At 46.3% G+C, this 27,488-nt stretch overlaps 9 protein-coding genes across 9 annotated transcripts; 4 read left to right on the top strand and 5 right to left on the bottom strand.

The window, feature by feature from the left end:
- Nucleotides 1–276: 276 nt before the first annotated feature.
- On the top strand, nt 277–1,662 carry BGW36DRAFT_308498 (polygalacturonase; the record flags this gene model as incomplete). Its single annotated transcript, XM_046212335.1, has 4 exons — nt 277–528; nt 606–1,158; nt 1,234–1,318; nt 1,407–1,662. 4 exons carry the CDS (start codon nt 277–279, stop codon nt 1,660–1,662), a joined length of 1,146 nt encoding a protein of 381 aa, XP_046065774.1.
- Nucleotides 1,663–2,004: 342 nt separating this feature from the next.
- BGW36DRAFT_433420 (major facilitator superfamily domain-containing protein) lies at nt 2,005–3,630 on the bottom strand (the record flags this gene model as incomplete). Its single annotated transcript, XM_046221272.1, has 2 exons — nt 2,005–3,142; nt 3,344–3,630. 2 exons carry the CDS (start codon nt 3,628–3,630, stop codon nt 2,005–2,007), a joined length of 1,425 nt encoding a protein of 474 aa, XP_046065773.1.
- A 622-nt stretch (nt 3,631–4,252) lies between these two features.
- BGW36DRAFT_401791 (Nitroreductase-like protein) lies at nt 4,253–4,891 on the top strand (the record flags this gene model as incomplete). The annotated part of the gene is made up of 1 exon (XM_046218786.1): nt 4,253–4,891. The coding sequence occupies one exon, from the start codon at nt 4,253–4,255 to the stop codon at nt 4,889–4,891; it is 639 nt and encodes a 212-aa protein (XP_046065772.1).
- Nucleotides 4,892–5,053: 162 nt separating this feature from the next.
- BGW36DRAFT_365186 (uncharacterized protein) lies at nt 5,054–6,090 on the bottom strand (the record flags this gene model as incomplete). Its single annotated transcript, XM_046214625.1, has 2 exons — nt 5,054–5,571; nt 5,634–6,090. 2 exons carry the CDS (start codon nt 6,088–6,090, stop codon nt 5,054–5,056), a joined length of 975 nt encoding a protein of 324 aa, XP_046065771.1.
- Nucleotides 6,091–6,416: 326 nt separating this feature from the next.
- On the bottom strand, nt 6,417–9,962 carry BGW36DRAFT_466304 (uncharacterized protein; the record flags this gene model as incomplete). The annotated part of the gene is made up of 14 exons (XM_046222334.1): nt 6,417–6,726; nt 6,787–6,947; nt 7,003–7,168; nt 7,240–7,362; nt 7,422–7,471; nt 7,533–7,894; nt 7,945–7,966; nt 8,024–8,350; nt 8,407–8,424; nt 8,476–8,612; nt 8,691–8,722; nt 8,790–9,562; nt 9,614–9,675; nt 9,734–9,962. 14 exons carry the CDS (start codon nt 9,960–9,962, stop codon nt 6,453–6,455), a joined length of 2,736 nt encoding a protein of 911 aa, XP_046065770.1. The 3' UTR covers nt 6,417–6,452.
- Nucleotides 9,963–10,652: 690 nt separating this feature from the next.
- Nucleotides 10,653–13,625, bottom strand: BGW36DRAFT_71022 (putative GTPase activating protein). The gene is made up of 3 exons (XM_046222532.1): nt 13,114–13,625; nt 12,452–13,047; nt 10,653–12,390 (listed from the first exon to the last, which is right to left on the bottom strand). Exons 1-3 carry the CDS (start codon nt 13,516–13,518, stop codon nt 10,722–10,724), a joined length of 2,670 nt encoding a protein of 889 aa, XP_046065769.1. The 5' UTR covers nt 13,519–13,625; the 3' UTR covers nt 10,653–10,721.
- A 1,662-nt stretch (nt 13,626–15,287) lies between these two features.
- Nucleotides 15,288–20,436, top strand: BGW36DRAFT_308196 (DNA topoisomerase II; the record flags this gene model as incomplete). The annotated part of the gene is made up of 4 exons (XM_046212314.1): nt 15,288–15,362; nt 15,420–15,755; nt 15,812–19,048; nt 19,102–20,436. 4 exons carry the CDS (start codon nt 15,288–15,290, stop codon nt 20,434–20,436), a joined length of 4,983 nt encoding a protein of 1,660 aa, XP_046065768.1.
- Nucleotides 20,437–22,357: 1,921 nt separating this feature from the next.
- On the top strand, nt 22,358–23,315 carry BGW36DRAFT_266548 (transcription regulator HTH, apses-type DNA-binding domain-containing protein; the record flags this gene model as incomplete). The annotated part of the gene is made up of 4 exons (XM_046210128.1): nt 22,358–22,697; nt 22,784–22,899; nt 22,958–23,042; nt 23,104–23,315. Coding segments are annotated over 4 exons (753 nt in total), but the record flags the coding sequence as incomplete, so codon positions are not given.
- A 1,886-nt stretch (nt 23,316–25,201) lies between these two features.
- Nucleotides 25,202–26,590, bottom strand: BGW36DRAFT_308460 (Reticulon-domain-containing protein; the record flags this gene model as incomplete). Its single annotated transcript, XM_046212331.1, has 6 exons — nt 25,202–25,660; nt 25,717–25,913; nt 25,976–26,093; nt 26,147–26,178; nt 26,225–26,305; nt 26,545–26,590. The coding sequence occupies 6 exons, from the start codon at nt 26,588–26,590 to the stop codon at nt 25,202–25,204; spliced, it is 933 nt and encodes a 310-aa protein (XP_046065766.1).
- Nucleotides 26,591–27,488: the final 898 nt, after the last annotated feature.

Here is a 27,488-nt window from a genome sequence, read left to right as displayed (position 1 = left end):
CGGAGTATAGCTCCAAGCTTTCTCCGCATAAACTTATATTTACCACCAATAAGACTTTTGTCGAGAATTTTCAAATTCAGACTATTGGAGGAGAATAAGAGCTCTACACCCATAGTCAATTCAGGGTGCTTCGTGATCTGTCTAAAATGACATCTATATAATCTTTCTAAAGGTTCATGCTTCCTATCTATGGCTATAATTGAGATAACTTTACTACATATGTATCTATTCGAGCTCTAAACAAAAATAAAATCTGGCTGCCTCATCAATTTCATAATGTCAAGCCTTTTAAGTTATCTAGTCCTCGCTGCGCTTGCAGCTGGCACAATCGCGAAGCCGGTCGCTGAACCTACTATCACAAAAGCTCCAACATTGGACAAGCGGGCGACCAGTTGCACGTTTTCTGGATCGAGTGGCGCAGCTTCGGCGAGCGCCTCTCAGAAATCATGCTCAACTATCATCTTATCTAATGTTGCAGTTCCCTCGGGCACGACCCTTGATCTCAGTAGCCTACCAGACGATACATCGGTGAGAACTCCTAGATCCTCAATCTCCAAGACCTCGGCAAGTCCTCGGACAGCTGAGACTAACATGTTTACGGGCAGGTTATCTTCGAGGGAGAGACAACCTGGGGGTACGAAGAATGGGGTGGTCCTCTGCTCCAAATCGGAGGCAAAGGCATCACAATCGAAGGTGCTTCTGGCGCTTACTTGAACCCGGATGGAGCCCGATGGTGGGATGGCGAAGGCAGCAACGGCGGGAAAACGAAGCCCAAGTTTTTCTACGCGCATGATCTGAGTTCATCCTCGATTGCAAATCTCCATATTCAAAATACTCCTGTGCAAGCTGTTAGCATTAACGGCTGCGACGGCCTGACCATTACAGACATGACCATTGACAATTCTGCCGGTGACACTGAGGGCGGTCACAATACCGATGGTTTTGATATCGGTTCGAGCTCTAGTGTCACAATCACTGGTGCCAATGTCTATAACCAGGACGACTGTGTTGCGGTCAATTCTGGTACAGATATCACGTTCAGCGGTGGAGTATGCTCTGGTGGCCATGGACTGTCCATCGGTAGTGTTGGTGGTCGGTCAGACAATACTGTCGATACTGTCACCTTCAAAAACTCCGAAGTCAAGAGCTCCGCCAATGGTAAGTACGCTTCAGCATTCATAGCTCAACTATATAACTCACGAAGCCTATAAATTGCCGCTCACATTGATCTAGGTATCCGCATAAAAGCCACTGAAGGCGATACCGGAACAATCAAGGGAGTAACTTACTCCGGGATCACTTTAGAGTCAATTGCAAAGTAAGTTTTCTAGGGCCATCCTTAGTTTCCTTATGGAACTCTTCTCTCTTCTACACGGCATGGCGACGATACTAATCTTGATATGAAGCTACGGGATTCTCATTGAGCAGAACTACGACGGCGGTGATTTGAAGGGAAATCCTACGTCAGGAATTCCCATAACTGGCCTGACTATTGAAAACATTTCAGGATCCGGTGCAGTAGATTCTGGTGGGTACAACATCGTCATTGTCTGTGGCAGCTCCGGATGCTCCGACTGGACTTGGGAGAGCGTCACCGTTACTGGAGGCAAGGATTATGGCAGCTGTGAAAATGTTCCCAGCGCTGCTACCTGTTCTGCGTAAGCAGAACCGACAAGTTCGCTATATTTCCGGTTTCAATAGTGTATTTATCACATGATCATCTGTACATTTGTACATATTCAGTATTCAACAACAACAATAGGCTAAAATATGACGTTAAGCAAAATATCTTTACGTCTTCATGTCAAGCTGATATTATCCCGTTACTCTCCAACCCTATTGAATTACTATTGTGAAGGCATGTGATTGTATCATAGCTTAAAAATATTGGAAATAGAGAATTTATGATACTCAAAAACATTTCACATCTTTGGGCCCAACTCATTATTGCATCTTCTCAAACGCGCATCATATACATGTCTTCTTCACGCTGATGGCATATCCCTACTCCTTCGTCGGGGCGAAATTCGATCGTTGTCGAATCGACTTGCCATATTTGTAAAAGACAAATGGGATTGGCGCAAGTATTACTGCGACTCCTCCGATGAGAGAGCCTGCGCCACCAACGCCCAACGCATCAAACATGTATTGTGTAAATAATGGTGATGCCGCAGCGCAAGCAGATCGAGCTACCGTGTTGGCAGCGAGTGTCGAAGCAGCAAACATAACATATGTGTCGATCAGATAGTTAATATAAGAAACGAATATTAGCAGGATCGAAGCTGCCAGAAAAGTCCCTGCGATCGTTGGCACAATCCAATGTATCGAATTGAACTCTGCAGTCCAGGCAAACCAGAATATGCTAACTGCAAATAATACCCCACCAATCATTGCCACTGGAAGTCGATCTTCAGGGGTCTTGGGAAGATAACTGGCAGTCAATCTTTTTCTTTTCTCTCTTGCACTGAGGAAGTATATGAATGATCCTCCCAAGCATGCGCCTATGACCACACCAATAAGTGGTAGTTCCCCAACCCCAGTATTCCAACTTCTCTTTTGTTGAAACACGATTGGATAGATGCTGAAAAGCATATACAGTAGGGTATAAACGACTGAATAGTACAGAGCTACCAAGAAGCTGATAGGATCGAACAATATTTTCCAAGGTCTTACCAACGCAACTTTGAAGATCGACGTCAACCGCCGGTCTGTCGCCTCAACGGATGCGATAACATGGCCGCTCTCGGGGTCATCTTTGCGAATCTCTCGGGCTTTATTTAGCAAAATAATGCTAGGTAGGGTTTCGGGAATGGTGAAGAGGAATATCTCCGTTATGCCAGCGAGCCAAAGCAGAACATAGAAAGTCCATCTCCAGGATTTCTTCAGCTCTAGAAATCCGGAGACCACGGGACCTAGTGCAGGACCCACGAAAGTCATGACTGAAAACAAAATCATAGCATTGCCCCGCTCGGTAGGATCCCATATATCTCCGAGTACACCGGGCGCATTAGAGAGAGCGGAACTAGCGAATGTGCTGGTTAGGAAGCGACCAAGTAGCAGCCCGGCGAAGTTCGGTGTGAAAGCGCAGAGAAAGCTCAGGATTAAGTAGAGGGTGAACGTTATGTAGAAGATATAACGACGGCTATTATATCATGAAGTTAGCGAGATAGTATGTGATTAGAAAGGTGTCTATGGTGGTGCTTTTCATTATAGTTTCGCGAGGGGTGACACACTGGTTCATAGGCACAAACCGCCTAAAATACATTCATCTTTCCCTAAGGTAAATATCGTTTTGGCAAACTAATCCCGCTCCTCAGAAAGCTACTTTGCAAGGAAGGCTCACCCATAAAACTCCGACAACGGTGCCCAGATCAAAGGACCGGCGCAGTACCCCAAAAGAAACAGGGTAGTAACCAATCCAGCAGCCTCGGCAGAAATCTGTAAATCCTGGCTGATCCCTTCAAAGGCTCCAGACGGTGCTGATGAAGCGAATGTGGCATTCATAACCAAGAGAATAGAGACTCCCGTGATGTAGCATTTTCGCTTTGTGGACCAGTTCTTTGGATTTGATGGGTCGTCGGGAGCAAAATCGAGATGCCCGTCTGAGTTTAGGAAGGGTTTTTCTGTCATTGTATGAGACTTGTGTGAGAGTTTGGGTGATGGACAGTGTGAGAGGGGCTATTCAATGTCAATCATGGCAACCTCTACTAATAAATGGGGAAATTAGGAACAGAAATGAAAAGCTGGGATCAGGGATATTTGGAATGGTCTATCTCAAAGATTTATAATGGGAAATATCCATCCAACCATATAATCCAGCTAGCATCCCACCTTCCAACCCTCAAATAGCTAGTTTCTGTCATAGTCTCAGGCTAGATATGGAAATTAACCCTGATTAATAATAATAATAATAACAATAATACAATCCAGCTGTTGTAAGCAACGCTCCCAAGCGCACTAAATAATTCGTCCCCAGTTTGAAGGGGGGACCAGCTTACAAAGCTCGCTTACCATCCCCATGAATGAACGGTCCCAAAGCTAGCACAACCCTAAGGCTTCCTCTATTAATTAGTATCAGAGCATGGTATACTTGGTTGATAAGCAGTTTCCGGTAAACCGTCGGGGGATAAATATTCTTCAAGATCCCCCTATTATCAGTCTAACTGTTCTATATCTTTCGATTCATTACCCAAAGACAGCGAAACCCCTATCACCACAGTCAAATACACTGGTCATGTCTTCCGCAAACGCCATGAGTTTCGCAATTGCTACTCAAAAACGTCGTTCGATCCGCGCCCTTCAGCCTATCTCGCCCGTCCCAGACCGCAACATAATCGACCTCGCTTCAAACGCCCTTCTCTACGTCCCTTCCGCATTCAACAGTCAAACCACTCGTCTCACCATCCACTTCTCCGAAGCTCACCGCAAACTCTGGTCTATCACCGGGGCCGCCCTTGAAACAAACCTAGGTAGCGAACGTTACAAGAGCTCCGGTTCTGCAGACAAGATCAACGCGTACAGCAAAGGTTACGGCACAATCCTATTCTGGGATGATATCGAGGTTCTAGAACAGATGAAAAAAGGTGCGGCAGATCATTATAAAGATAAGGCGGAAGAGTGGGTGCATCAGAGTAATGGAATGCATCAGTATTACTTGTGGGTTGCACTTGAGGAGCACGGATTGGGTGTTAATGTGCAGCATTACAATCCACTGATTGATGAGGGTGTAAGGAAGGAGTGGGGCATCAGTGGCAGTTGGAAGTTGAGGGCCCAGATGGTCTTTGGATTGCCCGAGAAGGGAACGTTGGTGGGGGAGAAAGAACAGAAGGTGGCAATAGAGGAGAGATTAAAGGTCTTTCATATCGATGGGGAGGAAGAGGGAAAGCTGTGAAGATGTTTTGCGCCATTTAAGGCATCGTGAACCTTCGAGTGTGCTTTAGACGAAAAATCGTATAGATATTTTGCTGTGAGCTGCGTTTCATCTGCTTGTCGATTACAAGAGATAGAGTGCTTCTGAACATCTTGAGACTAGAATCGAGCATGAGCTTTAGGTTTATTGTATAACCCTCGTTTCCTGACCAGCTACCAAGGAGCGCAGTTCCTGGAGATCGACAGAGACTTTCAGGGTTCTGTCGTGACTTGTTCCCAAAACCTTCTCGAAGCCAGACAATGCACGCACATACATCTCCTCCGCCTCCACAACTTTTCCTTGCTTAGCATAAAGCTTACCAAGATCATTGATAGTCTCCAATGTAGTGATATTTTCTGGCCCCCAGGCTTTCTCCTTTGCTTTCAGGGCGCGTAGATACAGCTGGATATCATTGGATATTTGATCATCAGTGGGATAGCTTGATTCGTTCTGTTTGGGTGGTAATATTGGAGGGCAACTTGCTTGGGGGGAGCTAGGTGAGAGATTTTGTGAAATCTTTGTGATTGACTGTGAGGTGCTTAGATTGGCGAGCGGGTTGGAATAATGTACATTTATTTGATGGTGGAAGTTTGGCGCCGCTGGTTGTTCTCTAGTAGGCGAATTTGCCCCCGAGTCTACAGCTTTGAGGTTTTCTTGGATGTCTATGGGAGTTTAAACATCAGTACTGGTTCTTGAGGGATTGTACATTTGTGTTGTAACCAACCCTGGAAGAAGCGTTGGGCCCACTCCGAGTTGCATGCGGTGAGATGAGTGTAGTATGTTCCCCACCTGGCATTCACCTCTTTCCTCTCAAAAAGGAGATCGGATTTGCGAAGAGCAGCAGTATTGTTTGCGAGGGTTTTGATATCCGGTAGTGGAAGAAAGGTCACTAATCCGACAAAAGAATTGATTGCGATATTGCCTAAATCGAGCCCGCCGGGACTGGGTGCATAGCGAGCTGCGGCCGTCACCTTTACGGATTGTGGAGTGCATCTCACGACTTGATTGTTGTGGACCCTAGCTTGGAGAAGATTCAGGGAGGCGACGCCTCGTTTTGCCTGGTCCAAAAGTTCCGATAAGGTGTCTACATAAAGTGAGAGCTTGTTCAGCTGGTGTAAATCACATTCAATGAACGGGAATTGGATGGCTGGAACATTGCGAAAGAACAAATGATCTGCCATGTTTCTTCAGCTGTACGATCGATGGGGGTGAGAAAATTGCTTGGGCAAATTTAATATTCGAAATGCAAATTACTTATTTAGCAAAGCCATCTGCTAGTCGCTGAGCTAGCATGACGATAGCTGACAAATTGCGCTAGCACAGCAGTTGCAGATCGGCAACGCTGGCATGAGGATGATAAATCAACAAGGCTAGCTAACGGTACTACTAACCCTAACCCTAATAACGCGTATTGATACATGTAGTGAGTATACATACCAGACACGCAAACATTTGTTAGGTAATACAATTCCTCGAAATAATTATATCTTTTTTATTTGTCTGTATCTGTTGTCACGTCAACTTAGATAGCCAAAACTCCTCATTAGTGCTGCCCCTTTTGTGCCTTTGGGCCAATATTTTGAGCATCACAACTATTCAACCGAGCAGCAATAGTCCCATTCTGCGGGTTGACAATAATATAATCCGGATAAGTCGAGTTCAGGAGCACGCCATACCGTATGCATGACCCAGAGGTGCCAACTCCATCAGCTACTATTCCCTGGTCAAGCCAGGAAGGCTGATTTGGGTAATTATTGAAAAGAACCTGTATGGATCCATTGACAGCGCTCGTCCACACATAGTCCGCTTTTCCGTCGCTTTTCCAGGAATTTTTAGCGGGGATCATAATCATGATTTAGAGAGATTGGGTCTCTTACTTGTTTATATCGTAGAAATCAATTTCTTCGGCTCGCTGGCCAATACCAGCAGCGTCTGCTTCGGGCAATGCTTTCCAATCAGTAGACGGTGTGTCAGGTGCGTAGGTGTTCCGATAGATAGTCGTGCTACCATTTGAGTGGAGATAGATATAATCATCGTACTTTACAATAAGTCAAAACAAGGTTATTCACCAAAGTAAAAGCATGTAAACTCACTCCATCGCCGTCAATGTCAGCAAACCGAACGTTTACTCCAGGGCCTAAACCAGTTCCAATCAAACCAGTGGAATTCCATCGTGTGTCTCTATTTGAACCGAGATTTAGATACGCTGTCACCGCTCCTGATTCTGGGTCGAGAACAATATAGTCATCTTTTCCATCACTAAGCGATAACGGGTTAGCAACAAATCGTAGAACTTTCATGCTGGGGTTATATCGAGAAAACTGACTTACCCATCTATATCTCCAAAATGAACTTGCGAAGCTACAACGGAGTCAGTGCCAACAGGGTTACTGATATTCAACGGTTTCCATGACCATCCGAGAGAATCGGAAGATTCAGGGCCATTGTTTATGCTACCCCGTCCATCAATAAGAAGCATTTTCAACACGAATGGTGTGGTTCATCAACTTACTACACAGTCGGAGCTCCCGTGGTTGGGTCAAGCCAAACATAGTCGTCTTGCTGAATTATTCAAGATTTAGCAGATACACATGCTGGGAATTCTTCTACCACAAATACTAACCCCGTCACCATCAATATCGGCAAAGCGGAGACCGTCCATCAGAAGACTCGTGTCACCTGTCCCACGGTTATACGACACCCAGAGACCGCCATTTTCATCTATGTAGACGTAATCATCCTTGCCGTCACTAAATCGGGACTCGATTAATATACAAATGTTGTTTTTCATTTCGTCGGAAAGGATTGATATGATTGTTACTAACCCGTCCATATCGGCTAGCCTAAGAAAAGCCGGGTCCTGCGAGTCGCCCTCAGCAAGTGATTTTGGGCCCCCTTGGTCAATAAACTGAGGTACTCCTTCGTTCTGTGTAGGTTGATTCAGGAACCCCGTAAGGCCACCATCAACATCCCAGATCAGATAGTCTTTGGACGCAAATTAGCCGAATTTCAGCCCACCCATGTCCACGACTCACCATCGCGACCATCCCCATTGAGCTACAATTATTAGCTTCTAGAAAATTCAGATTTCACTCCTCAAAGGGTAAAACTCACATCAGCAAACACAATGTCCGATATGTTAGATGTAGCACCTTCGAAAATCCCCCCTTGCTCGGCAAAAAGCACATCTTGTCCTCCCACCGTTCCAGTATTCATAAAATGTTTCACAGCACCTCCTTCACCAATATAGACATAGTCTGATCTTCCATCACCATTGATATCCGCAAATCGTAGCGTTACCCAATTAGCGTGAGAAACTCCAGAGGCAATCTGCCCCCCTCCGACAAACTTCCATCCGTTATCCCAACTGTTGTCCGGTCCGTGATTCCACCAGATAGAGACTGAGCCGCTATTTGGGTCTACGACCATATAGTCTGCAAGCTATTGTTTCGTGCCAATGTTAGTCAAGAAAATATTCGGCTTGTCTTATTACCTACCCCATCGCCATTCATATCCTAAAAGCACAAGTGTCAGCTCTGAAAGGAAAGTTTTGACGGCTAACTTACAGCAATAAAGACCGAGTTTTCTGCTCCTGCTCCGCTTCCAATAATACCCCCGTTGCTTCCAGCTGGAGTCCATGGATCAGGGAGCCGATTCAACCAACATGTGATCTCTCCAGTCATCGGGTCGAGCCATACATAATCTGCAAGTACCTCAGTAGTCGTTCAATGTGACGAATTATAAATCAATGACCAAAGAAATGGAGCAATTAGAAACTTACCGACTTTTCCATCGCCATCCATGTCATACAGTCTGCAGTTCCAACATCATCAGCCACTAGTTCAATTTTTTCCACCTTCTGGAACTGACAGAAACTCACCCAACATAATGACGATCTAGACCAAGCCCAGCAGCAACCTTTTCGGACTCAGTCCAGTTTGTGTGGTACTTCCAATCGCCATTGGACCCAACACCTCCTGGAAAGATTTCCCCTGTAGCCGTCCAGACAGGGGTAGCATTACAACTAGCCTGCCCATTCTGTAACGCAACTGTTACAGCCGACGTGATATTCTCACTTGGAGTAACTTGAACAGGGCTTGTTCCGATATCAGGAGACGGGATGCCATTGTCCAGCCCTCCATTGGCATAGACCCCATCTGTGCGATTTGGATCAGGCCCGACTGGTGCATTGATCCAGTCACTCGGAATCTGAGTGATAAAATCATACCAATAGTCACCGAAAACCTGGTAACCGGCGTTGTTCGGGTGTATGCAATCATCGGAATGCAGACTGCTGTTCGGAAAGGATGTGAAATTGACTGCGAGCACGTGCGACCCATTGTCGCTACGCTGTTGCACGATATTCGGAATCAAGCCCTGGTATACTTGTGTCTGGGGTTCTTGATTTGCGACGCAGGTGTTGATAATCATGGCCACAAGAATCGTAGCATCCGGGCATGCTTGGAGTACTTGGTCAATCAATGATCCTAGGCGTTGCGCGGCACCATTCGGATCATTCCCCTCTGTGGAAATCGATGGGTTTGGGTTCATATCATTGGTCCCAGCATGGATAAGTACGATGTTCGGACGTTGTTCCAAGGAAGGCCCGATATGGTCGGCCATATATTGAATGGTTTTCCCAGACCACGCAGCCTAGAACGGGTTAATAGGGTGGTGATAGTTTAGGATTATCCAGTTACGCACGAAATATCCTCCAATCATTACTCCATCATCCGTCTCGCTCCCCGCAAAAGTCACGTTGTCCTCTATGAGACCGTCTGTCAGCCGGCGCCAAAGTTTGCTGAAAGGGCTGTTGCCACCTACTATACAAGTTATCACGAAGTTGAAGTCGATAACCGTTGCCGTCACCACCATCTTGATCACTTCGATACCCTACGGTGATCGAGTCTCCAACGCAAAGAATTCGAAGTTCCGTCCCTAGTTTCACTGGATGGCCAGCGGTCACATTTGTGAACTGCAGTACATCAGCAGCGGCGTGGGAGGCCGCCGTGAAGACGGCCAGCCAAAGACAATGGCGTAATGACCTCCACATTTCTATAACGACATTTATAGAAGAAGCGACTCTCTTTTAAAGACACATTGAGTTTCAGGTAGTGGGAAACAGCAGATTAATTAGAGATCTTCCAACTAACATTTATTGAAAAGATTCAGTTTGCAGCTTTCCAGAAAGATACAACCTCGGCGGCGCATTATACCAATCCACAGTAATTAAGTTAACTACTATTTTCAATGCTCAGGGTTACATATCAGAAGTCAGCGCCTCAGCACTAGAATGTGTTTCGTGCTTCTACAAAAATGGAGCCAATCAACGGAAGGCAATCTGCTAGAAATTTTCCTATTTCAGATTAAAGCCAGCAAGCTTAAATCGTTACGATTTAGGATTGGCTGGCATAGATAGCCCCTAAAGCTAATCTGCGAGAAGCTCAGTTCGGCCAATCATCTCAGTGCGCGGAGCATAATACGGAAAGAGGCATGGGTTATGCAGCAAGTTGTCCATATTGACTATGGCAAAACACCACTTGAAGGACTCTTAAGCAGGAGGCTCGGAATAAGTCCGGATAGAGAAATCGAAAGAAGAATGTTACATTTAATGTATGTACATAGGACGATAAAGCACACATTCATAACAGTCCTCTATCTTAAATCAACATAAGACCACCGAGGGCCAGGTATCATAAATCAAGCCACTCCCAAGAAAAGTAAGCTCCAAGAAAAGAACTCCAAGCTTGTATGCAGAAATAATCGTCAAGTATTTATACCAACACAAAAATCGTATGTGAATCAGGGACTCTTATTTTGCCTCGCTTAACCCTGCTGTCGATGCACTTCTTCTTCCCCAGCCAAAGAACCCCCCGCCCGTTGGCGCTGCTTTGACAGGATCCGGTGACAGTTTGGTTAGGTTTGTGGATGATGGTGTTGTGCTCAAATCGATTGTGGCGTTTCCTCGCGAGTGGCCGTTCATCAATTTGCGAAGAGTGTCTAGTTTTGCCTTGACTTCTTCCAGCTCCTGTTTTGCCACCGCTTCAGCAGTTTTAGCATGAACCAGTTCCAGCAGTAGTGAATCTTCTGAGCCCGCGGATTGCGTCGTGGTGGTGGTGTTAGTTGTATCTGCTGTTCCAAGGATAGACTGCAGTCCCAAGCTGCTGGTGCGTTTGGGGTGTTTGATCTTCTGTGAATCCGCTCGACCGAGTCTAAACTCGCGCAGACCTGTGGACGGTGCAGGCCAGTTATCACTGTCATTCGAAATTTGAACGCTGTCAGGATTTACTTTGCGCGTTCGTAAGTCATGAACTGTGCGTTCCAACTTTTGTTTCTCACGATGTCCGTCTTGGATACGCGATCGCGCCTCTCTGAGCTCGTCTTTGAGCCGAGAATTCTCGCTTTCATGCTCATCAAGACGTCTCCCCAAGTCAACACGTCTGGCCGCTTCCATCTCGTACTTCTCTTTCCATCTACCAGCCTCGTCTCGTAGTTGTTCTTTAGTTTGTGCAACGGAAGTTCGTTTACTAACAGATGCGAACCGTTCCTCTGCTTTGTTGATGAGCTCGTCTTTATTTTCTTCCTTGTCGTCATCCTGTTTCAGATGACTCAGCATCGCCTTGGCTATCTGCTGGTCTTCTTCTCGCTCTTCCTGCTCGCGTTGCAGGTCTCGAGCCAGATCCGCTTGCTCTCGCTGCAAGTCACTCAATGCCATCAGTAGGTCTTCAATCTGCCCGTGTAGGTCTTTATCTTTATGCGATATCGCAGACTTAGCACGCAGCTTCTGTTCTCCTGCGGAAGCATCGGTCGGAGCAGTACTGGCTTCCGATGCAGAAGACTCCATTGAGTTGAGGGTCGAAGCCATACTCTGTTTAGACGGTGAGCGGCGCAAGATACTCTCTGGGCGTGCTGGGGGCAAAGTGAGAGACTTGTGGGAACTCGCACCTGCCCACATTCGTCCGAGAACTCGGGCAGCTGCTGCGTGCATCTGAGGAAATGAAATTCCGGTTGGAACGCCTTGAGATTGGGCGTAGCTGGCCGCCAAAGATCGCAAGTTTTCATTGGTAACGAGAGGAGTCAACGAAACGAAATCATTGACAAGGTCGTCAGCATTACATGCATATGTATCCCACAAGCTTCGAGACAGCAGGAGTTGCATCACGTCTTCAAACTCAGTACAGGATAGAAGTTTCTTTTCGTTCCGCTGCATCAGGGACAACGCGACTCTCATAAGGGTCTCGGATGCACCTTCTAGCAACAAGACATCGTATATACGAAGAAGCATTGGCAATGGGCAAGTGACGGCGAAAAATGACAAGAACCACTGAGACACGTAAACAGGCTCAACGTTCAGTGCTTCCAAATGAGCAAAGAGGGTTGGCAAGTGGCGAGAGAGGAGATTCTGGAACTGGTAAATCCGTATATGCAGTCCCGATAGATCCGGGAGGAAGCATGAGCGGAGGTCATAATGCTCCATGAGCCTAAATTTCAATTAGCACAGAGTAGTACAGACAATGACAGGGATAAAAGATTTGTTTATACCTTATTAACACACAAAATGACTCGGCATCGGTCATATGCATTAACAACGGGCCAACAACAAAGCCCAATCCCTGGCAATAGCCGATTTTGGAGTCGTATAAACTGAAGCATTTCAAAACTCTAGCCAACATCTGTTGGCCTTCCCCATTGGGATCTCTAAACATTTCAACATTTGGGAAACTACGACCAATATCCTTTCCGATAAGGCCTTCATAAGGACTAGACTCGCCACATAGTCGTCCAAATTCTTCGTATAAGTGAGTATCTCTAGCTCCGGCAATGCTAGGCCAGACCACACCTCGGAGTGGAGCAGGCACGCCGGAACGAATCTTGTTCGAGGTCAATGTGGGTAGTCTCTGAGCAGTTGAGGGATAGTCGGCCACCAAGGCAGCCCAGAATTCGAGTTCAGTCATTGGCGGAGGTGGCAATCGAGAGTAGCGGATAGATGACCGTGGATCATTCACCAGTTTTTGAAGGTGTTGGATGGACGGTGGACGTGAATGACGAGCAGCGGGGGGTTTGGCTGAGCCGGACTTTGGGTCGGTTGCAAGGGCATTGTTCTCTTGTTCCAGACGCGCGAGCAACAAAGCAGTGGACTGTGAATGTCATTATCAGTCAGCACGACCTTGCTTTCTTTGTATCAGACAGTGGTGAATACTAACCTCGTCTGTCGCGTCTGTGCGTGGCTCTTGTTCCTCTGATTTGTCCAGTTTCTCCCAGTCAACACCATCACTTCCGACAGACGATGGGGTTGCGCTTCGTTGAGAATTCGTATCTGAGTCTCTCTTGTCTTCTTCCGGCGTGAACACGTCACTCTTGAGTATATTTTCATTCTTGGGAGTCATGTCTATTACTCCTTCGGTTTCTTGAGAAGCATATCCTTCTTCTTTCTCGTCGACAGGCGTTGTTGGGGCATCGAGGCTGGCGGCTAGGTCTCCGTAGCTAGATTGGCGATCGGATAGAGGCACGGTCACCATGGAGTCCGTAGTCACCGGCGATATCAACTCCTCTGCAGAAGGCGAAGAGGGCTCGTGATTCGGCATGTTGGTTGTTACCTGGTCGAGCATCGCGATGATAAAGAAGCAAGAACAGCACAAAACACAAAACGAAAGAAGAAGAGAAAATCACACCAATTGGTCAAGCCAAGGTGTTGTCAGAACTATCGCGTCGGAAACGTGGGGCGATGACCAACTACTAGTTCAGGGACCGAATACCAATTATCGATTCTAGAGCGAGGAGTCAAAGTCAACAGTCAGGTGCCGCCCGCGACCACTGCAGTTGATGCCAGATGGCGGAAACGAGGACAGCAACGAGGGGTGTGTGAAACAGAGGGTGTTCATTAATGTTACCGATCTGGCACCTCGTCAGCCAGGCCAGGGACGAGGGATAAGGGATGGCAATGGCATCGTTGCGTTTCGTCTAGTTCTTTTCTGGCGGTGGTCCCTGAGCCCGACAGTCGACTTTGTTGATCGGCCAGCCACCAACAGCGCGTCCGCCCAATAGGGAGACGCGCTGGCCCGGTGCTGACCCGCGGTTACCCCCTGAGGCATCCACACGCCCCTGCGTCCTCGTGCTGCTTACTGGCCATGCTGAGGTTGCTGACTTGGTTAGCCTTTGATAGTCAATTAATATTATTGTTATTAATACGCCGTTAACTTATTAAGTACTAGTACGTAACTAGGACTGAGCAATTACTCATCCAGAGCGGTCGCCAAATAGTGTCTGATCGGCGAGTCTCGGCCTTCACGGTAAGAACCTAGAATCCTAGTAATCACGCTCGCCAATAGAGATATTAATATTAATATAGAAGCGATCATACATGTATTTACATTGATCAACTCTCGTTGAGAACTTGAAACTTGAAAGTTCAGACTGACAACTAGTTGCGCCACCCAATCAGAGAAGGGGATGGATGACTCGGACGGCGCTATGCTTATATCATACCGTGACTCGTGCACATACCGGTTAGTGTAACCTGTAACTTTTACCTGCTTGAGATTTTTATGCACATCAATTGATGAATCGAGCATAAAAAACTAAGCACGAGCTCTGCATGTTGACATTTGTCAAATGGGTACTATTGAACATTTTTGAAATGTCTGAAGTTCATATAGAGATGGAGCTCGGGATTGCATAGCGCATCGACGTTCTCCATGGATGATCCGATTTAAAGAAGTGACTCTTCAGTGATTTTCATAGTAACAAGGACTGAATATCAGTTGGTACATATTTCTATACCCTTGGATAAAATGTGAGTGAAATGTGAGAAGAAAGCAAATCAATATCGAGGTTTTAGAGTGACATCTAAAATACATATTGAAAGGTGGCATGTATATATATATATTGGTGTTGTTTGGACTAATTCACGCCAGGACATTAATAACACCAGCCTCTTGCTTCAAAACCGTACCCTACCGATAAGACAACACCTATATCATACCCATATGCCATCATAATAATAATATTGGCAAAACCAGTGCAATAAACAATGAATATCTTTTCCCTTCGAACAGGTGGCGGGGATTTTGTTTTGAGATTTCCTGTTCAGGACTAGCGCACTACCATGTGAAAACCTGGAACAACCTTCGCCCGGCCCGCTAGCCCGATCAGGCCAGCCGCGATTGCAGTCTCAGCGCGTCGGCCGCCCCAAAGATCAACAAACAAGTCGACCACAGCCATCGCCTAGAACTGTTTGCTTTCAATGCTGTGTCTTGCTCTGGCATGATCTAATTCTTGTCCCATCTTTAATTTTTGTCATTCGTTTCGACCGCCTATATACTCTCGGAAACCTTTTGGTCTGGTGTTGCCATAGAGCAGGTCTCTAGAGACCATCAAGATGGACGACTTGCTCGAAGACTCTTTCTACGAGGATGACGCCGGTAGCTCCGACTTCGTCCCCGATGAAGCCCCTGTAATTCTTTCTCTTGATACTCGCTAGCTGGTGATTTTATGGCTAACTAGATGATAGAAAGCCAAAGCCAAGGCTAAGGCTTCAAAACCTGCCGCACCCAAGGCCAAGAAATTAACACAGACCACACTAAAGGCCAAACCTGTCGCGAAAGCCACCAAGAAAAAGGCCAAGGCCGACTCAGAAGACGAACTATCAGACAACAATGATAACTTTGAAGATTCCGTGATGTCGAGCACCCCGCCAAACGCAAAGCCCAAAAAAGCCCCTGCGAAGAAAGCCGGGGCAAAACCGCTCGCCGACGTCGCCAACGAGTCCTTTGGGCTTGATGGTGCTGATGACGTTGAATCGACGAAACCTTCGAAGAGTACAGGTGCCGCTGATAAGTATCAAAAGGTAAACAGCCCAGCGGTTGCACTACTGAACGTGGATCATTGCTAATATTGTCGCAGTTGACTCAATTGGAACACATCCTCAAACGTCCAGATACCTATATCGGATCGATCGAGAAGACGACGCAGCAAATGTGGGTTTACGACACCAGTTCTGATGCCATGGAATTCAGAGAGGTCACCTATGTTCCTGGGTTGTATAAAATATTCGATGAGATTGTTGTTAATGCCGCAGATAACAAACAAAACGATAAGAATATGGACGAAATCAAGATCACTATTGACCGAGAATCGGGCGAGATCAGCGTATGGAACAATGGTCGTGGTATCCCCATTGAGATCCACCCCAAAGAAAATATCTACGTTCCCGAACTCATTTTCGGTCATTTATTGACTTCCTCCAATTACGACGACAACCAAATGAAGGTTACTGGCGGCCGAAACGGATTTGGTGCCAAGCTTTGTAACGTCTTTTCGAACGAATTTACTATCGAAACATACGACTCCCGACAAAAGAAAAAGTATAAACAGACATGGACTGCAAACATGAGCAAAATGGGCAAAGCGAGAATTACCGATTGCAAAGGCGATGATTACACTAAGATCACTTTTAAGCCTGACTATGCAAAATTTGGCATGGAAGGCATGGATGATGATTTCGAGGCTCTCGTCAAGCGCCGTGTTTATGACTTGGCTGGTACTAGCAAGGTCGCCCTCAAGCTGAACGGAATCCGGGTGCCGATTCGCAACTTCAAAAAGTACGTGGAAATGTACACTAAGGCAATTAAGAAGGAACGTGGTGAAGAAGCCGCAAACGACAAGAACGAGATTGTCCTGGCTAATCCCGAACCGCACTGGGAGATCGGGTTTGCCGTATCAGATGGTTCTTTCCAACAAGTCTCCTTCGTCAACTCTATCGCGACTACATCTGGAGGCACCCATGTCAATTATATTGCTGATCAAATTTGCAACCGTCTGGCCGACGCGGTTAAGAAGAAGAATAAGCAAGGGGCCACGCTTAAAGCCTCCCAAATCCGCAACCACATATTCGTTTTCGTCAATGCCTTGATTGTTAACCCAGCCTTCACGTCTCAGACGAAGGAGCAGTTGACAACGAAATCGAGCCAATTTGGAAGCAAATGTGTGCTGGACGAAGACTTTTACAAGAAAGTCTTGAAGACCGAGGTCATGACGAATATTCTGCATTTTGCCGAAAAGAAAGCCGATCAGCTTTTGAAGAAAACGGATGGCAGCCGACGATCCCGCATGAATAATCCGAAGCTCACTGATGCAAACAAAGCTGGTACCAGGGATGGTCATCATTGTACTCTTATTCTTACTGAAGGTGACTCGGCCAAAGGCCTAGCTATGGCAGGTCGTGCTGTTGTTGGCCCTGATTTGTTTGGCGTCTTCCCGCTTCGAGGAAAGCTCCTTAACGTTCGCGACGCATCGATCGATCAAATTTCGAAGAATGCGGAAATTCAGAATATTAAGAACTTCCTTGGTCTACAGCATAAAAAGGAGTATAGTGACACTCGTGGTCTACGATATGGGCATCTTATGATCATGACCGATCAGGATCACGACGGAAGTCATATTAAGGGTTTGCTTATTAACTTTCTTCAAGTTCAGTTTCCCAGCTTGTTGAAGATCCCTGAGTTCCTGATCGAATTTATCACTCCTATCGTAAAGGTGTGGAAGGGCGATCCCAAGAACCCGACTAAGTCAAGGTCCTTTTTCACCATGCCGGAATATGAACAGTGGAGGCAAGAACATGAAAATGATCGCGGTTGGCAGCACAAATACTACAAGGGTCTGGGTACTAGCACTACAGAAGACGCCCAGATTTATTTCCGAGATCTCGACCGCCATTTGAAAGAATTCCATACCATGCAAGACGACGAGGCGAAGCTCATTGACCTCGCATTCTCCAAGAAGAAAGCCGATGAGCGTAAGGAATGGCTTCGTCAATTCAAGCCTGGCACCTTCCTTGACCATTCGACTAAAAAGATCACATACACTGATTTCATCAATAAAGAACTGATTCTTTTCAGTATGGCTGATAATCAGCGGTCGATCCCCTCAGTTGTCGACGGTCTCAAGCCAGGTCAACGCAAAGTTCTTTATACTTGCTTCAAACGTAATCTCAAGAAAGACATGAAGGTTGTTGAGTTAGCAGGTCATGTCTCCGGTATGACGGCATATCAACATGGTGAAACCTCCTTACAACAGACCATTATTGGTCTCGCTCAGAGTTTTGTCGGCTCCAATAATATCAATTGCTTAGAACCAAGCGGTAACTTTGGTAGTCGTCTCATGGGTGGCTCCGACTCTGCCAGTGCTCGTTATATTTACACTCGGCTGTCACCATTCGCTCGACGGGTATTCAACCAAGCTGACGAGCCTCTTCTCACGTACAATGAAGACGACGGAGAAAAGATAGAGCCTGAGCTCTATATGCCTGTTGTCCCCATGATCTTGATTAATGGTGCTGATGGTATTGGTACTGGATGGAGTTCATCTATTCCTAACTACAATCCTGAAGATATTGTTGAAAACTTGAAGCGGATGATGGATGGACAAGAGCCTGAACCTATGCATCCTTGGTTCCGTGGTTTTGCTGGTGAGGTTAGTCCTCTGGGCGCCGACCGGTACAAGTTTAGTGGTATTATTAAGGAAACTGGTGAGAAGGAGGTGGAAATCACCGAACTTCCAATCCGCACATGGACTCAGGATTTCAAAGACAGACTGGAGGATATCATCAAGGCTGAGAAGACGCCATCCTTCATCAAAGACTACAAGGATTACAATACGCATACCAAGGTCCATTTTGTAATCCAGATGGACGAGAAACATATGAAATCTGCAATATCCGAGGGATTGGAAGAAAAGTTCAAGCTGTCTAAAACTCTTGCAACCACCAACTTGGTTGCATTTGATGCCGAAGGTCGAATCACGAAATATGCCACCGTCATGGATATTTTGAAAGAGTTCTTTACTATTCGTCTCAAGTTCTATGAGAGACGTAAGCAGCACCAGCTGTCGGAACTTCAGAAGGAGTTGGATAGGTTCACCAACCAGGCGCGCTTTGTGCAAATGATCATTGATGGCAAACTTGTAATTTCCAAAAAGAAAAAGTCTGTCCTCATCACTGAGTTGAAAGAAAAAGGATTCAAGGCTTTCCCCAAGGTTGCGCAAGCCGTCAAAGCTGGCGAGACGGCAGAGGTAGTTGAAGAGGATGGCTCTGAGGAGGCCGAAGCTGAGATCGATTCCAGCGCTTATGATTATTTGCTTGGGGTAGGTGGAGTTGCTAAAGCATTGATATCGCAGACTCACTAACTTATTCATAGATGCCGATCTGGTCTTTAACCCAAGAGCGCGTCGAGAAACTTCTCCGTCAAATTGGAGACAAGGAGATGGAGATTGACGACCTCATCAAGCTCACCAAGGAGGAAATTTGGCGCCGGGACCTTGATGAATTCATCAACGAGTGGCGCTTCCAGCTTGAGGATGAAAAGCGTCGCGAGCGTAAAGTTGCGGGTATGGGTCGTCGTGTATCTGCGAAGCTTCCAACTTCTAAAGCCCAAACAAAGAAGCGTAAGGCTGATGATGACGATGATTATGGAGCTCCGAAAAGCAAGAAATCCGCAGCGGCCAAGAAATCTGAACCGAAGGGAGGCTTGATGAGCTTTCTTAGCAAACCGGCACCCAAACCAACCAAGACAGCCCAACTAGACGGAATAGATGATGATGACGATGACGATATGGATTTAGAAGACGACTTCGTTGCAGAGGTACTTCCGAAAAAGAGCCGTGCAGCTCCAAAAGCAGCAGCGAAAAAGTCATCTGAAGAAGCTGAGGAAATCAAAGATGAGGATTTAGTCGAAGTACCTGCTACGAAGACAGCTCCTCAGGCAGCGTCCAAGACAGCTGCGAAGGTTGCCACTAAACCCGAGACTGAAGCTCGTGCCGCTAGTAAAAAACCCGCCAAGTACGCCGAGTCGAGTGATTCAGAAGATAGTTTTGGAGACGACTTCCTGGACGTTAGTAAGATGGTAAAGGGCATTGGAGACTCTGCTGGGAAATCTCTCATTTCCGAATTCTCTAGGCCTGGCACTAGTGCGGGCCTGAAACCCTCCGAGAAGGCTTCAAAGATCAATACCGAGTTCGATCCGGATGAGACAGATTACAGCAAACTCGTTCCACAGCAGTCACCACGTCGCTCTCTTTTGGTCAAACAGAAAGAGAAGGCAGTTGAAGATGATGACAATGATGACGGTGAAGACGAGCCTTTGAAACCCCCGGTTAAACCAAAGCCTGCAGCTAAGGCCAAATCTGCCGCTGCCAGCACTTCTAAGACTACTGCCGCAAAGTCTCGTGGACGCCCTAAGAAAGACGATGCTGCTCCAGCTGCAGCTGCGAAGAAGACGAAGGTTGTTAGCACCAAAGCCAAGCCAAAGAAGAGGGCCACGGATGATTCGGATGATGACATTGATGCTATGGCAAATGACATCCTCGATTCTCCGACTGGGGCTAAATCGGAGGATGATGAGGCTCCAAAGGCTCGTCCTTCTCGTCGAGCCGCCTCAACAAAGAAAAATACATACATCATTGACGATGACGATAGCGAGATGGATAATTCAGCTGGCGATGACTTTGGGGACGACTTTGACGATTCCGAGTAATTCTTGCGTTCTACATATGAAAACGAGTCGATATGGGCTATTACATTCGCAACTCTTATATCTTTCCGTTATCAAAACTTCTTTTACTTCTACATCTTCTAAAATCAAGGTCAGGCTAGAATTTCCTTGATATCTGATTTCGATGGGTTCTCCAGGACTGTGGCGTATACCGGAACGGGTGGACTAATGGGGTTACTCAATTTTTTTTTCTTATTGTCTGGGCTATGTTCTAGGAATAACATTCATTTCGATTGTAGATCGCTCCAGATATCCTTCATTGTAAATATAGTTTTACTATCAGCTAAGAATAGCGCGTTTCAACGATGACACTGTTGCATCCGTGGTACACCCGGCCAGTCCAGCTGTCGTTCTAATGCGGACGGAAATAACGAAATTGAGTACATCGCTCCGGATAGATGGAGGATTTATTGCCACCTTTCTAGCCTACCACGTTTTTCCGTTCCTCTTGTACTCCATATTTCTAATCCAATCTTTCTGGGATGTGGAACGGAATGTTTCGGGAACGTGAACAAAGGCAGCAATTACCGACAACACGTGGCACGTATTTGACTGCATCTATGTAACAAGTGCATGGTTCCGCCGTTTTGTCATTTGTCTTTTCGTCTTTTTGTCTTTTTTGCTTTTCTTCTGTTCACCTTGATCCCATAGAATCGGAGAAACGCTCTGAGTATTCCAGAATCTCTTAATTTTTGGGCCAGTGTATTTCATGCAGGTTGCCGGCCGTAATACGTGTAGCGGGTGGTATTCGGGAACACAGTAATAACAACCAAATAGCGAGCTGGAAAAGTAGTGTAACTAGTTGATGTGAGACATGTAATTCGAGTAGAACTTCACCACGAGTCCTCATCGACTTATTGACCGTATAACGTTGGAAGTGTAACTTGATGTAATTGAAAAATACGAATGACCGCAGGCAATTTCGTTTCTCAACGCTGTTTGGAGTTATTTGATATATAGACCAAACGCACCGTGCGGATACCCCTGGATTGTGATAACCGAGATCGGTGGTTTAAAATAGTAAGGAACAATATGATATTCAAACGACAATCGTTTTGTGTTGGCTTGCGAGGAACTATGATGTCAAATAACGGAGTCTCTATGTATGACCTGAAATGAAACAGCATACTTCCTAGTGGACAGAGGCCTCGACAAGCAACGGAAACTTGATATTTTGAACCACCTCCCCACTCCCTTTTGTATTACGTTGGGGTTCTCCTCCTCTTTAATCATATTCTCTAGTTTTGGATAATTTGTCAAGAATTACAAGCATCCATAGCTCGATTACGGAGATAAGGTGTCTCGGCATAGCCATGGCCCCTTTTTCTTTCCTTTCGGCTGTGCTCATATCAATGCCTCCCCTCTCCGTTGACCTTCTCAGCTGAAACCTGGGTTGTTGGTTTGACATGTACACCTCAGTTTCATGATGGAGATCTAAGCTTGTATGTGTCTACAAGAATAAAAAAACCCCCCTTCATATCATCTCTGCGGAGACCCAAGAGACAAACAGTGAAACTGATACCTCTATCTTAGATTGAAGTATACCCCTTTTGTGTGAGCAATTCCATCAAACATGATGGGTATATGTTTTAGAGAATCGTGGCCAAACATCGCCTTTCTCTTTGACACAAAGAGTCAATTCTTTGCAGACCCCTATGCCTATAGCCGCCTGGTATTCTTCACATCCTGTTTTCTGTAGTTGGAGTGGCAGCTGATAAGAGAGGTCGTTTCTGACTTAAAAAGCTCCCTGTCGTTCTACCACGTTGAATTGACCTGTTCAACTCTTCGACTCTGCAGCAAGCCCACATCAGCTCATTACCTTGTCTTTCCGCGACAAAATATTTTTCTTACCTCTATTCGGTGCGCTTCGCAAGAGAAGCTTAGTTTGAGACTGCTAGCATCGATGGCATCTATTGAATCCCTTCTCAACCCATTACCCGCAACAGAATTCTTCAGACAACGCTACACAACAGCAAGCTCTTCTCCCCGACCGAAAAATTTCCCACTTGAACGGATGAAAAGGCCCAGAATCCCCAAGGATGCTCCCATATTCACACCCGGCAAGACTAGAGGAGAGCTACGGTACCCTCCGCATGAAGATGATCAAGACGAGGAGTTGGTGAAGGAGCACAAGCGGTTCGAGATCCATCCCATGGGTCATGTTGCGGAGTATCCTAGACATATTCCATACAGTAGTGAAAAAAAGACTTTTCTGGAAAGGACTGGGCGGGAAAGTTTTGAAGGTGTGTTTCTTTTCTACTCTTCTTTTTTGACTGGTTATTCTGTGATATGACTTGGTTGGCTTATACCTGTTTTTTTGTCGTCGAAGTCTTTCAATACACATTCAAAATCCCCAATGAGGATAAGACTTGGACGGTCATGTGGGATTACAATATTGGGCTGGTTCGGACGACGCATCTGTTCAAATGCAATGATTATTCCAAGGTGAGAGCTTGTTGAAAATGACTTTTGGGTTTCGGATTCACTTATTTGGATTTACCAGACAACACCAGCTAAGATGCTGAACGCTAATCCCGGCCTCCGAGATATCTGTCATAGTATCACAGGTGGAGCACTTGCAGCACAAGGTGAGTCTCACCGGACCTACACATCTTAACTTATTTGTCTCTATTATTAACAGCTCCATAGGCTACTGGATGCCCTTTGAAGCTGCCAAAGCTGTTTCAGCTACATTCTGCTGGAATATACGGCACGCACTAACGCCGTTGTTTGGGAAGGAATTTCCGTCGCTATGTATACCGCCTGATAGCCCTCAATTTGGTAAAATGGTTATTGATCCGGATATCGTTCGGAGATCCACGGAGTTGGCAAATGACTATCGCCTGCAAGAGTTAGACTCGAGGATGCTTGCTCTCCAACAGAATCATCAACAGCGACCACTGCCAACATCGCCAATGACCAATCTATCATTGTGTAAAATCGAGGGCTCGTCAGGGGGTTTGAGCTCTGAGAATAAGCACACTGCTCATCATAACATTTATTCGGAGAATGATCAAGCCGGCTACACCACGTACGACACAGACCGACAAGGGCATACAGTTGCTCTCTTCGGTAACTCTTTCACCCCTGTCAACCTCATGTTGTCGCCCTCAGATACTGCTACTACGAGTACTGCTACAGATATTAGACGTGACAGGAAGTCCGGCAGACGCGAGAAGAAGAAGTCATCGGCCAAGAGAGCGTTACTGCCCCCAATCAAGGACATATTGAAACTCCAGGGGAGTAGTGCTAATTCCTCCATCCGAGCGATTCCGCTCAAGAGAAGGCTGGAAGATACGGAGAACCTGGAAGCGTCAAGCCGGCCAAGGAGACACGAGGGTGGCCGTAAAGCAAACGGGTTGGACTCTCAAGAGGATGCTATGTCTTCCGATGAGAGTGGTGAGGACGATACCGACTTGGATATGGACATCGATACGGACGACATCTCTTCATCATCATCAGACTCAGAAAGCGATCTCGACATCGACTCTGATTTGTCCATGCTGAGCTCCTCCGAAAGCGAATGTAGCGAGATAAAACTCCAGCGTCAACGACGTCAGTCATCGAAAACGCGAGGGAGAAGAAAATCGGCACGAGACATTAATAAACATACAGTTTCAAAGACAAAGACCTACTGCGAAGGAAATCACCTCTTGTCATCATCCCCGTCATCCCCATCAAATTCGGTGTTGTCATCGTCTCTCAAAAGGAGGCATCAACGTCGCGACCGAGAAGCCGCAGAGACCCTTCTAACACTTCAGTCTAGATCCGGTTCGTCTTCGGGCGGGGATGACAGAGCTGGGTCAACGGAGGGCGAGAGGGAGGCTGGGGATGGCCATCATGGACAGATGGAAAAGCACCAGGCTGAAAGGGCATGTGTGCTTGAAGACAAAACTAATACTGTCACTATGAAAGGGCTGCAGGTGCATACTATCAAACGACTGCGCCGGGCGAGTTTTTGAATATTGCTTTAAACTGTGAAAACATTATCGTTGGGATTTTAGCATGGGTCTGGACAGTTTATCGTTGGACAGATGCCGAATTCGACTGGAAACCGAGGATGGACAAGATAGTTTATCTTCGCAAAGGTATCTAGCCTTGCTTGAATGAAATCAAACTCAAGATGGTGTTCATTCAGCGGGCTTCAAACTAGTCTTGATGGAATGGATAATATGATAAGATGATAGATTGATAATTGTAAAACACCATTCTCTTGCATCACTTTCAGAGGAATCTGCAATCGGAGTTTGAAGATTTTGATTAGAAAAATTTCGTAGCAACTTTCATAATATAAATGTGGTTAGTCGATCAATTGAACATAATGTCGAAGAGCTGATAGAGAAAGTAATATGACATTGCACAACTCGTAAACAATAAGTACAGGGCCCGTAGGAACCTTAAGAAGTAAGAATATTATTAAGGGAAAGAAAAGCCAATTACCGGGTTCAAAACAGAAGGTAAGAAAGAGGAAACGGAGTTAGGCGTCATACACCACCGTTTCACAGCAGACAAGTTGTCGTATTAACAAATAATTACGATACCAAAACAAACAAACAAGAGACTTCGACTTTCTATGGGGAAAATGCTCATTGCTCATGTTTCATTTTCGTTTTTCGTCACCCTGATTGATTGATTGGCTAGACATTGAGGGAGCCAATACCGGAATCAAAACAACCAGTTATTCGTCGTGAGAAGTAGCTAGCAAGCACCAGGTATTTGACACCGAGATGGCAGGAACGTCTGTCGCTTACAGAGCCAACAGAGGCTCCTGCTTAGTCTCTGCAGGCTTGGCAGCCTCTGTTTCGGGAGCAGCTGCAACGGGCTCGGTTTTGGGAGCCACCGGGAAATCCGAGGTTTGGAATTTGGGAGGGCTAACAGGCTCGGTCTTGACAGCAGGGGCTCGGGCGGTCTCTGGAGAAGCTGAGCGGCGGTTTCCAATGTATTCGTGTGCCTTGCTGCTGTAGTCGGTGGCATACTGCTTCACCAAGCCGGTAGCACGAGCGGTCTGCTGATTGGCAAGTTCTTTGGCTTGGTTTGCTTGAGCATTGATCAGTTTCTGAACCTCGGCGATTTGCTCGTCAATAATTTCACGATTGCTGATGTAGAACAGAGGGCCGAGGTAGGCGACGCTCACGCCGATCAAAGACAGGCCCCAGAGAGGAAGGAACATGATGAGCAACCACGATAGGAAAGCGGCGACGAAAGCCTATTATCAATCAGAACCTGCCCAATTAATGTGAGACGTCGATTTCAGAAACGTACAGCGGCAGTGTGAAGGACATTCTCAGCGAACAAGATACGCTGGAACTCGATCAAAAAAAAATCGAAAAGCTGCCCCAAGTCTTCCAAAATTCCTTCGACAGTCTCCTTGGGAAGGGTGTAATATTTGCGGGGGCGGAAAGAGCTTGCTAAACCTTGGTTGAGAATGAGCTTACCGGCACCTTCAGCAAGGGCAGTGACTATAGAGTAGATAATTCGACGAGTCAGAAGCTGAGCATGAATTTAAGCAGTGTTGACTCACCTCCGAGGGTAACGTAGAGAAATTTCAAAAGCCATTGCAGAAGAGGCAGATAGCGAGCAGCGAGGATGAAAGTGACGACACTGGCAAAAGAAATAGCAGTAGCCCGTGGACGTTCCCACTAAACATTGTTAGTTCAGCGTAGATGAAACTAGTGGTTTATAGGCAACGTACGCTCAGAAGACTGTACAACTGAGAATGATAGTCTAAAAATATTAGCTGCTATCATTTTGTGAAGGAAATGTAACATACGAGTCAATTGCTGGCCGGTTGAGGTGGTAGTGGAGGGAGTCACTTTGGAAGCTTCGGATGTGACATTGTCGGCGGTAGAGCCTAGCATTAATTGTCAATGGTTGCACGCGAGAATTATAGGCGATATCTGCAGGGCAGAAAAGCCCATTGTGGATGTTTTTTGGTTGCCTGGTAGGTAGGTAGGTAGTCGGCGAGCGATGGGCGGGTGGTGCACAGCGAGAAAAAATAAGTATCAAAACATTACTATATAATAGAGGTAAGAATTAGTCTTAGAGCCGACACGATCGTCGCTGATGATAGTGAATCGCAACGTACCTTACTGGGTTTGGCGACAGCAGGATACTGGACATCACCAGAATCGGCCATTTTGAAATATGGTGTTGGGTTGTGCGGTCGTTCTCGACGCTTTCTTTTTTCTTCCCGAGACAGTCAGTGGTAAGGGGTCGAGCACAGTTGGGCAGCTTCCTTGGAGTAAAGGATGGGCTGAAAAGGGGAAGAGAATGCGAGGATACTGACAGTGATGCAGTCCGCAGATAAAGCTGAGATCGGGGAGTTGCGAAGAGCAAGTGTGGGATGGCAGGGCAAGAGAGAAAGACAGAGAGGAGAGAGGCGTACAGGGAGGTGATGCAATCATGGAACGGCCGAGCCGAAGTCGATGACTAGTTAACTAATCATACACAACAAACACATGCACGCTTTGAGCAAGCGGTCGCCAGACCACCTGCCAGTTTCTATTATATTACAACTATTGCTATGATTAATCTTGCTATGATTAATATTGAATGATTATTTGAGGTCGTTCTACGACGAATGAAACGCACACCACAAGAATTCGCGGTTGCGCTGTGGCATGTGATCGATCGCCTTATCGCAGCAATAATTCTGCTGCTATGTGGGCAGACACCATGATGATGCACTAATACACATCTGATTAGTATTCCTGTTTATGCTAGTCGGCTAGATGAGCGGTTGTTTTTGCAGATGTTGATCGGGTTTATAATCATTTCAGAGGGTCCGCGTAACGCGAAGTTGGCATGCTCTGTCCGCTGTGTAGCTGTGGCTGCTAGGGGCTTGCTGCCGATGAAGAGGGCTCATCCTCATTTATGAGTATTGATAGTGGCGTGATAATTGATAATTTCAAAGTTGTGTGTTTGCAAGTTGGACTAGAGTGTTGAGTGTTGGTGCCTGACAATGTAGGCAAGAGTGCCACGTGACCAGGCCGGCTAGCGTGTTCCCGTGTTTTGATCTCCGCTCTCAAAACAGA

This window comes from Talaromyces proteolyticus (genome assembly GCF_021365285.1).
Source record: "Talaromyces proteolyticus strain PMI_201 chromosome Unknown BGW36scaffold_15, whole genome shotgun sequence".
Classification (NCBI taxonomy): Eukaryota; Fungi; Ascomycota; class Eurotiomycetes; order Eurotiales; family Trichocomaceae; genus Talaromyces; species Talaromyces proteolyticus.
This window is presented reverse-complemented; position numbering and strand designations above follow the sequence as displayed.

What these genes read in the sequence shown, in the direction of transcription:
- BGW36DRAFT_71022 (XM_046222532.1), bottom strand. Translation starts at nt 13,518, where the DNA reads ATGCTCGACCAGGTAACAACCAACATGCCGAATCACGAGCCCTCTTCG. An exon ending in GCACAGACGCGACAGACGAG is followed by an intron (nt 13,048 to 13,113) that starts GTTAGTATTCAC and finishes TGACATTCACAG; the next exon opens with TCCACTGCTTTGTTGCTCGC. An exon ending in TCATTTTGTGTGTTAATAAG is followed by an intron (nt 12,391 to 12,451) that starts GTATAAACAAAT and finishes ATTGAAATTTAG; the next exon opens with GCTCATGGAGCATTATGACC.